Here is a 14,077-nt window from a genome sequence, read left to right on the forward strand (position 1 = left end):
GCCCTATTTAGATCTCTCTCAACCACCTTCAAACAATCATGTTATCAATACTAATTTATAAATCTCATCATATACAATTTTGCAATACAATGAATGTGCAATTACAATACAATAAAAATTGAAACATTATTTTTACATTTACAGATGTTATTCTCTACTCTGTAGATCAATCTATAAGCCTCCTTGTGCAAGTTTGTCAAGTGCCATGCATAGTGACTAATTACTATATAAGCATAATTGCAATTTTTTTTACCTCATATATAAATTATATTACTTTATTTCTAATTAAAATCAAATAAACTGAAATAAAATTATATTATAAATATTTGTGAATTCACAAATCTATTGGCTGTCTCATAAATAAAAAGAATATGGAAAAACATTAGAAATATCTAAACATAAATGAGACAAAATCTACATATACATAAAATATTTCATACTGAATTTGAATATATAATTTAATCTCAAATTTGTTAACCAACGTAAGTGAAAAATAATATCCTTAATCCAAACAAAAGAACTATACAAAATAGTAAGGGTAGTTGTGAGCCCTGCTTTTCCATTACCTGCTGGTCAAACATCTTTCTGTTTACTTTTAGTGTTCCTCACCTATAGTTGTATGCCCTTTCCCCACCACATCCTCCACCTTTAAATTTTGCACCTATAAAGATTTCATGGAAATAATTCAATGAAATGTCAATATTATAATAAAACAGATCTTCGACAGATACCCAACACTGTATATAAGTAGTGGTTTCCATTGTGTTCTATGCATCTAATTTACTGAAGCCAACAGCATGTTCTAGATTGCTAAATACTTAACCAAAACTAGAACTAAAACTTCCAAGAACTGCAAATAAAACCTTACCCTTACCCCTTCCTTATTACTGCAGGTCTGACACGATGCACATTATTATAGTGTATGATTATTTCTCATATTACTTCATTTGGCATCACCAATAATCTCCACAAGAACATTCTCCATGTTTGAAATGATGGAAACGGTTCACATCTCTCACAACAACATCACCAATAATCTCCACAAGAACATTCTCCATGTTTGAAATGATGGAAACGGTTCACATCTCTCACAACAATTTCTCTTGCAACAATCTTGGAAATAAATTTCGATGCAGTGTGACAATCAGCACATACCCGAAGGTTCTTAACAACTCTAATAGTTGTACCAGGGGGTGTGTTTAACAAACCAAAAGCAATCGCCAACTTCTCACTATGGTGGCAAAGAAATAATTCTTCTTCCTCTTTTTCTACATCACTAAGTAAATGTCTTGAATCTGGAAAATACCCTGCAGCCTTCATCTCCCAAGCCAATTTCTCCAATTCTGCATAGATCTCCCGTGTCTGTGGATGTGATCTGTCTCCTACACAAAAAGCATGTACCATTTGATGGCCTTCAATCCAACTACATCCAGGGATCTTTTTAATTCCTTCATCTCTCATTAATTTCCTTACCATTTGGACCTCTCCCCACCTGCCCACTTCTGCATACATGTTTGAGAGAAGAACATAAGTTGCAGCATTTTTAGGATCCAAAGCAAAAAGCAGCGTTGCTGTAAATACTCCTAAGCCTAAATTCAAATGTGATCTACAGGCACCAAGAAAACACATCCACACAACTACCACAGGTTTATCTGGCATCTTAATGATAAAATTTAGAGTGCCCTCAAGATAGCCAGCACGGGCTAGAAGGTCAACCATGCATGCATAATGATCAATTGTAGGGGTAATGCAATAAGCGTTACTCATGTGATTGAAGTATTTACAGCCCTCATCCACTAAACCTGCATGGCTGCATGCACATAAAACACAAGCAAAGCTTATAATATCAGGACATGTTCCAGAGTGCTTCATTAATTCAAAGATTTTGAGAGCATCTTTGCAAAATCCATTTTGTGCATATCCTGCAATCATTGCATTCCATGAGATGACATCTCTTTGAGGCATCCTGTCAAAAAGTTCACGGGCTTTGTCTATGCTTCCGCATTTTGCATACATGTTTACAAGGGTAGTTGCAACTACAACATCTGATGAAACTCCTCCGTCCTTTATCATTTGATGGATGTCCATACCCTGTTCCAAAGCTCCCATTTTGGCACAGGCAGGGAGGATACTGGTAAAGGTTGCAGAGTCTGGCTTTACACCTGCCACTTCCATTTGCTTAAACGTTTCTAAAGCCTTTTCAACAAATCCACTTTGTGCATATCCTGCAATCATTGCATTCCATGAGACCACATTTCTTTGAGGCATTTTGTCAAACAGTTCACGTGCCTTTTCTATGCTTCCACATTTTGCATACATGTCTACCAAGGCAGTTGCAACTACAACATCTGACAAAATTCCTCTATCCTTTATGCTTTGATGGATGTCCATTCCCCGTTCCAAAGTTCCCATCTTGGCACAGGCAGGGAGGATGCTGGTAAACGTTACAGAGTCTGGCTTTACCCCTGCCAATTGCATTTGGTTGAAAGTTTCGAGAGCATTTTTAACAAATCCATTTTGTGCATATCCTGCAATCATGGCATTCCAAGAGACAATATTTCTTTGAGGCATTTTGTCAAACAGTTCACGTGCCTTTTCTATGCTTCCACATTTTGCATACATGTTTACGAGGGCAGTTGCAACTACAACATCTGATGAAATTCCTCTATCCCTTATGCTTTGATGGAGGTCTATACCCTGTTCCAGGGCTCCCATTTTGGCACAGGCAGGGAGGATGCTGGCAAAAGTTGCAGAGTCTGGCTTTACACCTGCCAATTGCATTTGATTGAAAGTTTCCAAAGCTTTTTCAACAAATCCATTTTGTGCATATCCAGCAATCATGGCATTCCATGAGAATGTATTTCTTTGAGGCATTCTGTCAAAAAGTTCACGTGCCTTGTCTATGCTTCCACATTTATTATACCCTGATATCATGGCATTCCATGAGATCACACTTCTTTGAGGCATTCCGTCAAACAGTTCATGTGCTTTATCTATATTTCCACATTTGGCATACATGTCTACCAGGGCAGTCACAACTACAACATCCGTTAACATTCCTCTATCCTTTATGCTTTGATGGATGTCCATGCCCTGTTCCAAAGCTCCCATTTTGGCACAGACAGGGAGGATGCTGGCAAAGGTTGCAGAGTCTGGCTTTACACATGCCAACTGCATTAGTTTGAAAGTTTCTAAAGCCTTATCAACCAATCCACAATGTGCATATCCTGCAATCATGGCATTCCATGAGACAACATTTCTTTGAGGCATTTTGTCAAACAATTCACGTGCCTTGTCTATCCTTCCACATTTTGCATACATATCTACGAGGGCAGTTGCAACTACAACATCTGACAAAATTCCTCTATCCTTTATGCTTTGATGGATGTCTATACCCTGTTCTAAGGCTCCCATTTTGGCACAGACAGGAAGGATGCTGGCAAAAGTTGTAGTATCTGGATTTACACCTTCCAATTGCATTTGATTGAATGTTTCTAACGCCTTTTCAAAAAGTCCATTTTGTGCATATCCTGAAATCATTGCAGTCCACAAAATCACATTTCTTTGAGGCATTCTGTCAAACAATTCACGTGCCTTGTCTATGCTTCCACATTTAGCGTACATGCCTAGCAGGGCAGTTGCAACTACAGTATCCGACAAAATTAAATGATCCTTTATGCTTTTATGGATGTTTATACCCTGTTCCAGAGCTCCCATTTTGGTACAGGCTGTGAGTACACTGGCAAATGTAAACTGATCGGGTTGGAGACCTGCTTGTTGCATACGGTGGAACAGTGTGACTGCCTCGTGAGGATACCCATGTCTTCTGTACGCTGAAATAATCGTATTCCATGAGACGGCGTCTCGTTCCTCCATGTGGTCAAACAGTTTACGGGCATCAACCAAACTTCCACACTTGACATACATGTGAATAAGCTTATTATGAAAAGTTGCGCGAGAAGCAAATGCAAAATGCCTGTGAGCGATGAAAGAGTGTACATTTTTACCTTGTGAAATCGATTTCTTGAGAATACAGATCTGCAATACTTGAAGATATGTAGAGAATGGCATTTTATGATTGTTAATCAGTCTCTACTTCTACCACAATGGCATTGCCAGTGATTAGCAAGCTTCGAATTAATGAAAACCTTAAACATCTCTCCATTAAGATGAGATGATGTCCTTCCAGTTCAAAATTTTCAGAAAGATCAATTCCCGTCATTTTCTTAATCCTCTGCAAAATTGATTTTAGCTCAAATGTACATTCAAATATAGAGCACGGATCGCTTTCTCAGAAATTTCCTAGGACTAATTATATGTAAAATCTCTACAAATTTTGGATTTGTGAGTTTCATATACATTAATATTGACAAAATCTAAAAGTCTGATAACGATGCGACAGAAAATATACCTCTTCATCTTGGAGAACATCGCTGAAAGATCGTAGATCGGTGATTCTCACCCCATCTGATGACAGCATTCTGCCCTTCAAAACCAAATAAACATTAACAGAAAGATGATAACGTTTTATTTGCAGTCTTAAAAATCCCTCAAACACAATGATAGCAGACAACCATGTTCCACGAATCTAATCGAATCTCAAAATTTAACCCAAATACTTTTGAAATAGGTAGACTTGCAAGCATACTTATTTTCACATTTATTAAGAAAAAATATATTGACAAATCTAATATTTAAGATTTTTTTTATTTTTTTTATTTATCAATTTAACAAAGTAAAGTTACAAAGCATATTTTTAGGTTAGTTTTAGTATAAATGCTATTGTATATATTAAATTGAAGATTATATTCATATCATTTTGAAAAGATGTATTGTCACTTATATATGGTTATTTGTGTGAAGCTATGTTCTTTTATCTAGTTATATTCATATGTCATTTCATTTTTATTGTTTTTTATCATATATTCATATATTTTGACACATTTTGATTAATTGTCTTAATTGTCTTGATTATCTATGCCCACATCCCTCTAATTTGTCACCAAACATGAGCTTTATTATCTTTATTGTCTTAGGTCAAGTTTGTGTGTGAGAGGTCTCCTTGGCAAGCATGGATTTAAACTACATAAAACCTAATAGATTGCCACCCTTTTACATCTTGACTCCAAGCTAACTGTGTATAGTTTCTCATGAATTACTTTCATGTGCTTTTATAAAGAGACATTAATTTGCATTTAGTAGGAAAACATCAGAGTACATATAAACCAATCAAAGAATGTCAATGAATATGCATGATCTCTCATTTGAAAGTGATTGTTTTAGCACATGCAAAAGGGGAATCAAATATCATTGAATATTGTAGGATTTGTACATAGTGCAAATTAATAAAAGCCTCAACCTAGATGACAAAAGAAAGTTACAATAACAAATATCTTAGACAATATATAATATTGATCTAATACAAAGAATGGATAAAAATAATTAAAAAATAATAAATGAAGTAGAAATATATAGGTCTCTTAGATGTATGAGTCAAGTAGGTGAAATTTCCAAGAAGTCGTGATTAATTAATTACCTCTAATGAGGAGGGTTAACTTAGTCCAACTAAGACAAGGTGGTGCTTGATTAAACACATGTTGCACCTAACTTCTATCAATCAAGAATTGATGAGGAAATAGTAGCACTTGATAACCTGAAATAAAGGGTGACACGTCATTATTAGCTACATGGGTAAGGGAAAAATTATTCCTAATAGATCCTAAGAAAACTTACTAAATAAGCTCAATATCACACTTAAGATAAAATATTATCTAGAAGGTGAATTATAAATATTATGCCAACAATCCTTTATAAGTGTAACTTAAGATAATAGTGACAAGTCTCAACAAATTTGTACGCATATTATGTACTTAAGTGCAAATTGATCCACCACCAAATTAATAAAAGTATAAATTTTTCTCATCCACCACCTTAAAGAAGATAAAGGAAAAACTTATCATGTGGCCTCCCAAAGAGAGAGAAGAAAGAAAGAAGAAGTGTCCTTTCTCAATGATGGAATTTACTATTCTAGCAGTAGCAAGCTAGTAAATGATTAATGGTCTTCCCTTATATGAGCTCCCATAATCTAGTGCATATGAATGTTGACCTATTTGTCTTATATATGATGGACTAAATTCTTTGAAATCTTGATACTATTATAGTTGTCATAAAATATGTTTGATAGATTCTAAATAGGAATGCAAAACTTGGTAAGGATTTTTTTCAATCAAATAGCCTCAATGGTGACATTAACTACCTCTTAATGCTCAACTTAGTAGAAAAAAGATCAATAACATGTTGCTTCTTACTTTTCCAACAAATGAGTTAAAAAAGTAGACAAAATTTACCAAAGTAAACTTGTGGTCTTCAAAATCATAGATACATAACATAAATCTATGTATCTAATCAAGTATAATTTTGTAGTTGCAATATGGTGAATCTCAAACCTATGTTTACTCTAAACATAATGAATGATGTGTTTTCCAACTTTTAAATTAATCTCATGAGGCTTTTTTCATAAAGCATGTGACCACGTCAACTACATAGGAGATAGATGGATGAGTATGAGCTAGGTAGATGAAGCTATAGACAAGATAGAAATACAATTTTGTATCAACTAGTGGGTTTGAATAGTTGGACTTGTGCTTGACTTTGAATAGAGAGGAAGATGATATTAGATTACACTTAGCATTATCAAGCTCCAAAAGGATGTTAAGGGCATAATTAGGTTGTGCTAGGTTGATCTATGAAGAAGATCTTGTGTGATCTCAATATTGAGAAAGTAATGCAACAAACCCATTTTTGTCATGGAAAAACCCTATCTTGTATATTATATTTGACTCTACCAATGATGAATGCATTAACATGAAGAACTAGAAATAGTGGAGAATCATCTTAATACAAGAAAATTAAAAAAAATGGATTTGAGTGACATATTAAGAATCTAGTCAAGAGAAAAAAGTAGACCATCTTGGCATACCAATTGAGGGGAAGCCATAGGGAGATTTGTGTAAGTCATAAGCCAATAAATAATCTTTAATGAAACACGATGACTACTCCATGTATATCTCCTTCTTTACATCTTTATGAAAAAAATTGCGGCTCATATCCATCAAATGTACTAACAAACCTTGAAAGGCAACAAAACAAGAATTAATTAAATGAAATTTAAATTTATCATAGTAGTTGGGGCAAAGGTACGTATATAATCAGTACTAGCTACACATGAGAAACCATTGTCCATAATTGGAGTTTTGAACTTATTAATAGTTTCATCTACAACATGTCTGATATAATCTAGACCCACTTACATCAAATAAGTTTCCCTCCCTTTGAAAAATAGACAAGGTGTCATGTATAATTCCTCATTAAGGAATTGTTGTCTTCCTCCATTGATGAATACCCAATGCTCCCTTAAAGGAATATGGAATAAGAGAAGAGGTAATATAGACATGTGGGGGATCCTAATAATGTGATCACATTCATCAAGTGACAATAGAACCCCTAACTAAAGGGACACGTCTATTCTGGCTCCAAAACGACAGTACAGATTGACTAACATGTGTGTTAGTCACACGTTTTACATCGTCGATTTTGCAATTAACGGCTGTGATTGACTAACTTGTCACTAACACATTGTACAAAAGGTCTGTTTTGGAGCCAGAATAGATGCAGCATAACTAAAGTTTCTACAACATAAAGTGCTTGATGAGCCCAAATAATGATAACTCAAAGATGGAGGTAAAGCATCAAGAGTAACCTTGTTTCTTATTAATTTCAGGATTTGATTTCCTTTTACTATTGCTCTTTGCTTTTTGTTCGTTGGAATTAATCATTGAGCTAAGCATAATAATGTTTTTATATCAATTTTTTTACTTATCAAATGATTCTTATGACATAATATTTAAAGGGTAATCTTTTCTATGTACCTTTTTCTCTATTACTCTTCTTTTGCATTTTTAATATGTGTCTATATCTAGATTAGTTAAGAATATTTTAGTTTTAATTTCTTTAAATGTAATTTTAAGATTTTAATTTGAATGTTGAGTCCTATATTTTATATAAGACTAAAATTTAAAAATTGTGTTTAAAAAATATAAATTATAAGTGAGTTTTTTTACACATTATTTATTTTTAAAAATTTATCAAAGATGGTTTACTTAGAAAATTATTTTTATGAGTTCTTTACATATTAGTTGTTTTTTAAAATTTATCAAAGATAGTTTTCTTTGAATTTAATTTTTATGAATACATCTAAAATTTTATAATTTGTTATTTTTTGGGGTTTGAATATTGGTTTTGTGCAATCAAACAAACTCTTAGAAAGCATATGGATATTCTTGTAGTCAACTGACTTATGAACTTATGAACTTGTAGGTGTCCCATAGTAGTTAATTCACTCATCCACTAAGTTATTAAAGGATATTTTAACCCATAAATGCATATAGAAGAATCTTGAGGTTAACACCATTCAAGTGGGTGATTCTTTTTCCCAACATCTTGGTGTGCCAAAATAAACATCGACTGGTCCATGTTTATTCTATGTAGTTTTTTGGTTGTGACTTTAAATATACACCTTTTGGAAATCAACTTGGCTTTATATTCATTCAACCTACCAAAATCCAAATGAATTTCTTCAATACCCTTTGATTTATTTTGAGAATTTAAGAATAGACTATTTTCATAAGATTCCACCATATGATGATTGAGGTTTTGAAAGAAGTGGGTCATGCTAGAGTAAAATAGGAATATCACCTAGTTGATTAGGTCTTCTTTTTGCTTTATTACACTTAAGCTAAACTTGGAGTGTTTTTCTATTTTTAGTTTATGTGATTTTTTGTCTTGTATTATAGCATTAGAATACTTGTTGTAATCTAATCTAATCTTCACCTATTGTTTTTTCTAGGGTTTCTTTTTTCTTTTTCTTTTATAAGAATTAATTATTTATTATTGTAATAATCTAATCCAATGTAATCCTAATGTATTAATCAAATCATCTATTTAATACAAAATTTCAATCATGGAGCCTATTTGGATCAATTCATTTCTTAAGGTTACATAGCATAATCGTGGTGTTTTCTCTCTTCGTGTGATAGGCATTTTGGTTGCATATGCTTTTCGAGAGTTGTGGGGTTCACTATCAACTCCAACATAGTATCAAAACACTAAATCTAGTATTTCCTCTTCATTTTTCGACAAATTCAGCCTTGAGAAAAAAATTGGTGCATCTTGGAGCAATGAAGACCTCATTATTACATAAACACCCACAAACCTTAAGATTGACTATCAAAGCACAAGAAAACTAACTTAGAGAAATTTAGGTTTTATTAGGTTGCATTTAAAAAAAAAAGCTCCATATAATAGTATAGATTTGTACAATCATACCATCTCTACATATTTATGTATTGCTCTAAATTATTTCTATCTAATTTCTAGTTTTTTTTTATGATGAAGGAATTTTCTGAATGATATTGGCTTTTCTAGTGAGTTGTAGAGTTTTCTAATGTGTTGATGTCATTTTTTGGTGCTTCCAAGTCATCACCCACCATCCACAAAACTTGATTTTTTTAATCTATTTTTGTAAATAATCTATAACTTGGGCATATCATGTTAGACTTTTACAAATAAGATATCACTGAAAATATGATTTTGAGAAATTTCTTGTGGTGTAGGTCTCATCATTATATTTTTTTGCTAGTAAATTTAATCTCCTATGAAAGTCATATCATCATTTTCTATTTGCAATCTCATAACATTTTCCTTATATCTCCAGTTTTCATTATTGTTGTAACCACTCAAGAGTGTTTTTCTATATATCTATGCATTTTTTCTAGTGTACATTTCATTGTTTATCATTATATTAAATTTTGGTCAATTAATTTGATATCCTAGAATATAAAAATGTTATGTTTGCATGAGATGACTTCATTTGATCTACCTTATATGCATTAAGGTTATTTGTCTCTAATTTTTATCATTTTAGGAGGTATCTATTTAATTTAATGCGTCATCTACCTTCTAAATTTTATGTCATATTGCATGGTTCCAACATTCTTGGGTACATTCCTAAGGCACTTAGGGTGTATTTGGAAAATAATTTGTAATATTTATTCTCAATATTATTTGTAATATATTCATAAGGGGTGACGGGTTCTACTAGCAATGGTAAAGGTGGGTTGTCGACATAATTATTCAATATCATTTTCCCCACATGTGGATGCCTAGAATGGGATAATTAATGAAATGGGAAGGGGATGAATGAGTGATCTTTGGGCTTCTCTAAGTGGGTTCTTGGAAGATGCAAAAAAATGTTTCGATATTTTATCATTTATTGCATTTGATGTAATGTTTATTTTTCATGTATGGGCACCCAAGTTCGAGTGATCAAGTATTGTTGAACCCACGACATGATTGAGAGGGGTGGGGGTGAATCAGCCCGGATCTTTAAAACAGATCAATTATAAACAATATTTAACCATTCTAAAATATTATTGATAAATCATCAATCGTCAACACACATGAACACCAAATTTACGTGGAAAACCCAAACAAGGAAAAACCACAATGAGAATCAAACTCATAAGATGAATAAAATGATTACAATGTTTTAGGCTTACTTCCAAGGAGAAAAAATGCACCTTATAGAATTGCATGACTAAGGCACACTGCCTTAGGGTAAGGTACATGGACATGCACAACTGGGGCACATTGTTTCAGGGAAATATACAAGGTGCTATCGAAAGACCCACTGTCAATCAACAACAAATAAAATAGTAGAATTGAAATGAGAAGGATATCCTGATCATGAAATTATCCTTGAAAATCTATATGAAGTGACCAACATCATGACAAACATCTTTGAAAAGTATCATTGTCTCAACACACTGTCTCATAGAAAATATCACCTTCAAAGCTCTTCACAAACTGACTTTCACACATCTGCAATCTCAAATTTGCTTGCATATCATTCACATTTGCTTCTCATCAATCCACACTCTATCTCATACACCACAAACATCAACTCATACATCCATACTCCTTAAATATAAGATAGATCATCAAAAACCTAATCGAGGGTCAACCACAACTGAAATAAACATTATTGCACAAAAATAAGCCACTCAGACTAAAAATACTCAGAGAGGTCCAAACTAGGAGAAAGAGGGGACCCAAAGACTTCATAATACATCCTTCCAAGTCGAATCCAATGAACCACACATATCAGAGAATAGTAATAACCAACTTCTACAATCTTCAAACTAGAAAACCAATTGATGAACAACATCTATAAGACATAATCCTTACCATTCGGAGGAACGCAAAGCATTCTACCAATGGAATATTACATATTGTTTCTTGCATACATTAGAAACTCTTTCTTTCATATTGAACTTTCCACAACCAACACCAAAATATTGAACAAAGAAGCTTGCAATAGTACATGGCCATATTTGAATAAGACTCCATCCAGACAACCAAGCTTGACATCAATCGCAACCATACAAACTCAAATTTCCAACAAGTATTGGAATCAAACCAACATCCTTTTGGATTTTATGGAGGTAATCCAAGGGTTGGGGACATATGGAATGAAGAAAAATGTTTGGACACCTTGTTTGGTGGTTTTTGGGTTCTTTGTATTCTATATAAACAACTCTTTGGATGTAGAAAACGATGAGGAATACTTGAATCTAGGGTTACCCTCTAGGAATAAGGATAGGTGGGAGGCATAATGAGGTTGTTCCATAGGTACATAGGTACTTCCATGTTGGAGGAAAAGAAGAGAATGGAAGTGAATGTATTGTAATCACACTTATTTTTTGATAATGCATACTTGACCTCTCTTCTTGGTGGATTTTTTTTTTTCTCGCAAGGGTTTCTCCACATTAATCTTGTTTTATGTAATTATCTTATGTTACTTATTTGCACCTCTTTGCTCCTATCATGGCGATGATTTTTAGCAAGGAAACTAATATGTTTTGAAGGGACCCAAAACCCTTTACAAAAAGTTAGTCAAAAGATAAACATAAGAGGAACACCAACAACCAAAGAGGCAAAAAACTTATGGTGATGTTGTTCATTATTTGTTGTTGTTATAAGTTCACATAAGGTAGTGTTGATAAGCATGATATGTTGGCCGATTTAGCATCATAAAGAAGAAGAATCGAACAATGGTATTTGTACAACAAGGCACCTTAATTTTCATATTTACATATAAGTTTCATATTTTCATGTTGTAGTTGTCCAAGCCTTATATCTCATCCCTTAATTTGTTTATTGGATAGATATTGATTTACAACCTTTGGTATTAAAACATGTATATTTTTCAATAATATCATGGGTTTTTTCATTCATCCTTATGTGGTTATCTTGAAAAATCTAAATTATGAGTCTTGGTATGACATTTTGACACATCTTGAGTGGCTTAATTTTCTACCTTATCTTTATGGTCTCACACCTAAACTAGACACACCATATGGGGTAAGATAATTGACCATGTTGTAGGATTGTTTTTTTTCTAGTGTCAAAAATGACACAATGTATGTCGTATTAGAGATTGATTGTCCCTACACACAAACTTTGGGAAATCCATAAAGACCCTAACATTTCCCCTTTCACTAAGAATCCAATTATCAATTTCCTCATTCCCATTGATTATGCATATTGTATACCCTTTGATGATGATACTCTAGAGGATATTGAGTACAACATGGGTCTTGCATGTTCTGATGGTTCAAAGGCTTATTTCCTATTTCTTGCTCTTCATATTGAGATACATTCTCTATCTTATATTGTTCCTAATTAGATTAGTACACCACATCTGTGCCCCATATTGGTTTAACATAGTAAGACATTCATTATCATCCAGACATAGATTTGGGATCCACGTCTATCAAGCATATCATCCTTATTTATGGATTCTCATATTATAGATTTGGAGGATTATTTAAGGATATTCACCTTCTCTTTATTGATATCCATATCATCTTGTTAGACCACCATCAATTTCTTTGGAGCTTGTTCTACATTAATAATTATATGACCCTGGATTAATAACATCTCATTTCACCATGCAGGTATTTGAGAAATGTTTAGAGGCACACATCATTTGGATTTGGATTCCCTATTCATCTAGCTTATGGGAATGACCTCTCCAATCACTAGTGGATCTTTTCTTCGTAAGGGAGCTCCTGAAATGTTGTTTGTCGGTAGTGGATTGTGTTCTATCTTTAAGATTTTACCATTAGCATATGAGCTAATTATTTATGGAGGGATTCATATTCTCATTTTCTCTAGATCCTCTTTAGGGATATTCATTATACTTTTGTGATAGAAGAAATCCTTGGGGGGTCATATCGAGGAGTCCTTTCCTTCTTTTGTGTGTACACATTTATTGTATTTTCTCTTTTTGAAGACGAGGTTTTTCCATGAGGTTTCCTCTTTTTCTTTGATTATGAGGGATTTATTTATTTATTCATTGGTGCCTTATCAAGCCTTATAGATAGGACCCATCCATGCATTCATCATTAGGTTTTTAACTTCTCTCCAAGTTGAACTTAATAGGCCATTATAATAAAATAGGAATATCACCTCATTATTTAATTAATTAGGTCCCCTTTTTATTTTATCAGACACATGCTAAACTTAAGAGTGCTTTTCTAATTTTAAGTTATGTTGTTTTTCATCTCATAACATAGGATGAGGACACATGTCATGATCTAATATAATCTTCACCCGAGCTTTTATCTAGGATTGATTATCCCTTTCATAAGAATTCATTATCCATAATTAAATCATCCAATTTAGATGTATTAGTCTAATCATTCAATATAGAAGCTTAAACATAGAGCCTATTTGGACCAATTCATTTTTCAAGTTTCTATAGCACAATCAATGACTTTTCTCTCTTCATGTGATAGGCATTTTGCTTGCAAGTGAATTATAGGAGCAATGAGGTTCATTATCAACTTCAACATGTCATGCCCGTCTAAGATGTGACTATTTTTGTAAAATAAGGTTCTCTAAGGAGTGGTAAATATTTCCTTATTCTAGGTGGCCTTCACAATATAGAGTTGAT

The 14,077-nt window shown here is 33.3% G+C and overlaps 2 protein-coding genes across 4 annotated transcripts in view; both read right to left on the reverse strand.

Annotated features, from left to right (window-relative positions):
- Positions 1–487: 487 nt before the first annotated feature.
- On the reverse strand, positions 488–4,614 carry LOC131079147 (pentatricopeptide repeat-containing protein At3g12770). 3 transcript variants are annotated; one of them, XR_009113935.2, is made up of 3 exons: positions 4,412–4,614; positions 875–4,234; positions 488–661 (listed from the first exon to the last, which is right to left on the reverse strand). XR_009113935.2 is itself a non-coding variant. In XM_058017043.2 (2 exons), exon 2 carries the CDS (start codon positions 4,069–4,071, stop codon positions 1,027–1,029), a length of 3,045 nt encoding a protein of 1,014 aa, XP_057873026.2. In that variant the 5' UTR covers positions 4,072–4,234; positions 4,412–4,614; the 3' UTR covers positions 488–1,026. The 3 variants fall into 3 exon arrangements, 1 of the variants encoding a protein (XP_057873026.2); XR_009113934.2 differs by having other exon boundaries at positions 869–4,234; XM_058017043.2 differs by having other exon boundaries at positions 488–4,234.
- The window catches only part of LOC131858843 (pentatricopeptide repeat-containing protein At2g33760-like), a 33,134-nt gene continuing 23,138 nt past the window's right edge, over positions 4,082–14,077 (reverse strand). The window contains exons 6-7 of the mRNA XM_059212305.1: positions 4,412–4,486; positions 4,082–4,234 (exon numbers count right to left, since the gene is read on the reverse strand). Of these exons, the coding sequence (XP_059068288.1) occupies positions 4,082–4,234; positions 4,412–4,486 (228 nt within the window). The remainder of the gene's footprint in view (positions 4,235–4,411; positions 4,487–14,077) is intronic.

Source organism: Cryptomeria japonica, chromosome 10, assembly GCF_030272615.1.
Source record: "Cryptomeria japonica chromosome 10, Sugi_1.0, whole genome shotgun sequence".
Taxonomy (NCBI): Eukaryota; Viridiplantae; Streptophyta; class Pinopsida; order Cupressales; family Cupressaceae; genus Cryptomeria; species Cryptomeria japonica.

Coding starts and splice junctions, on each gene's coding strand:
- LOC131079147 (XM_058017043.2), bottom strand. CDS start 4,071: ATGCCATTCTCTACATATCTTCAAGTATTGCAGATCTGTATTCTCAAG.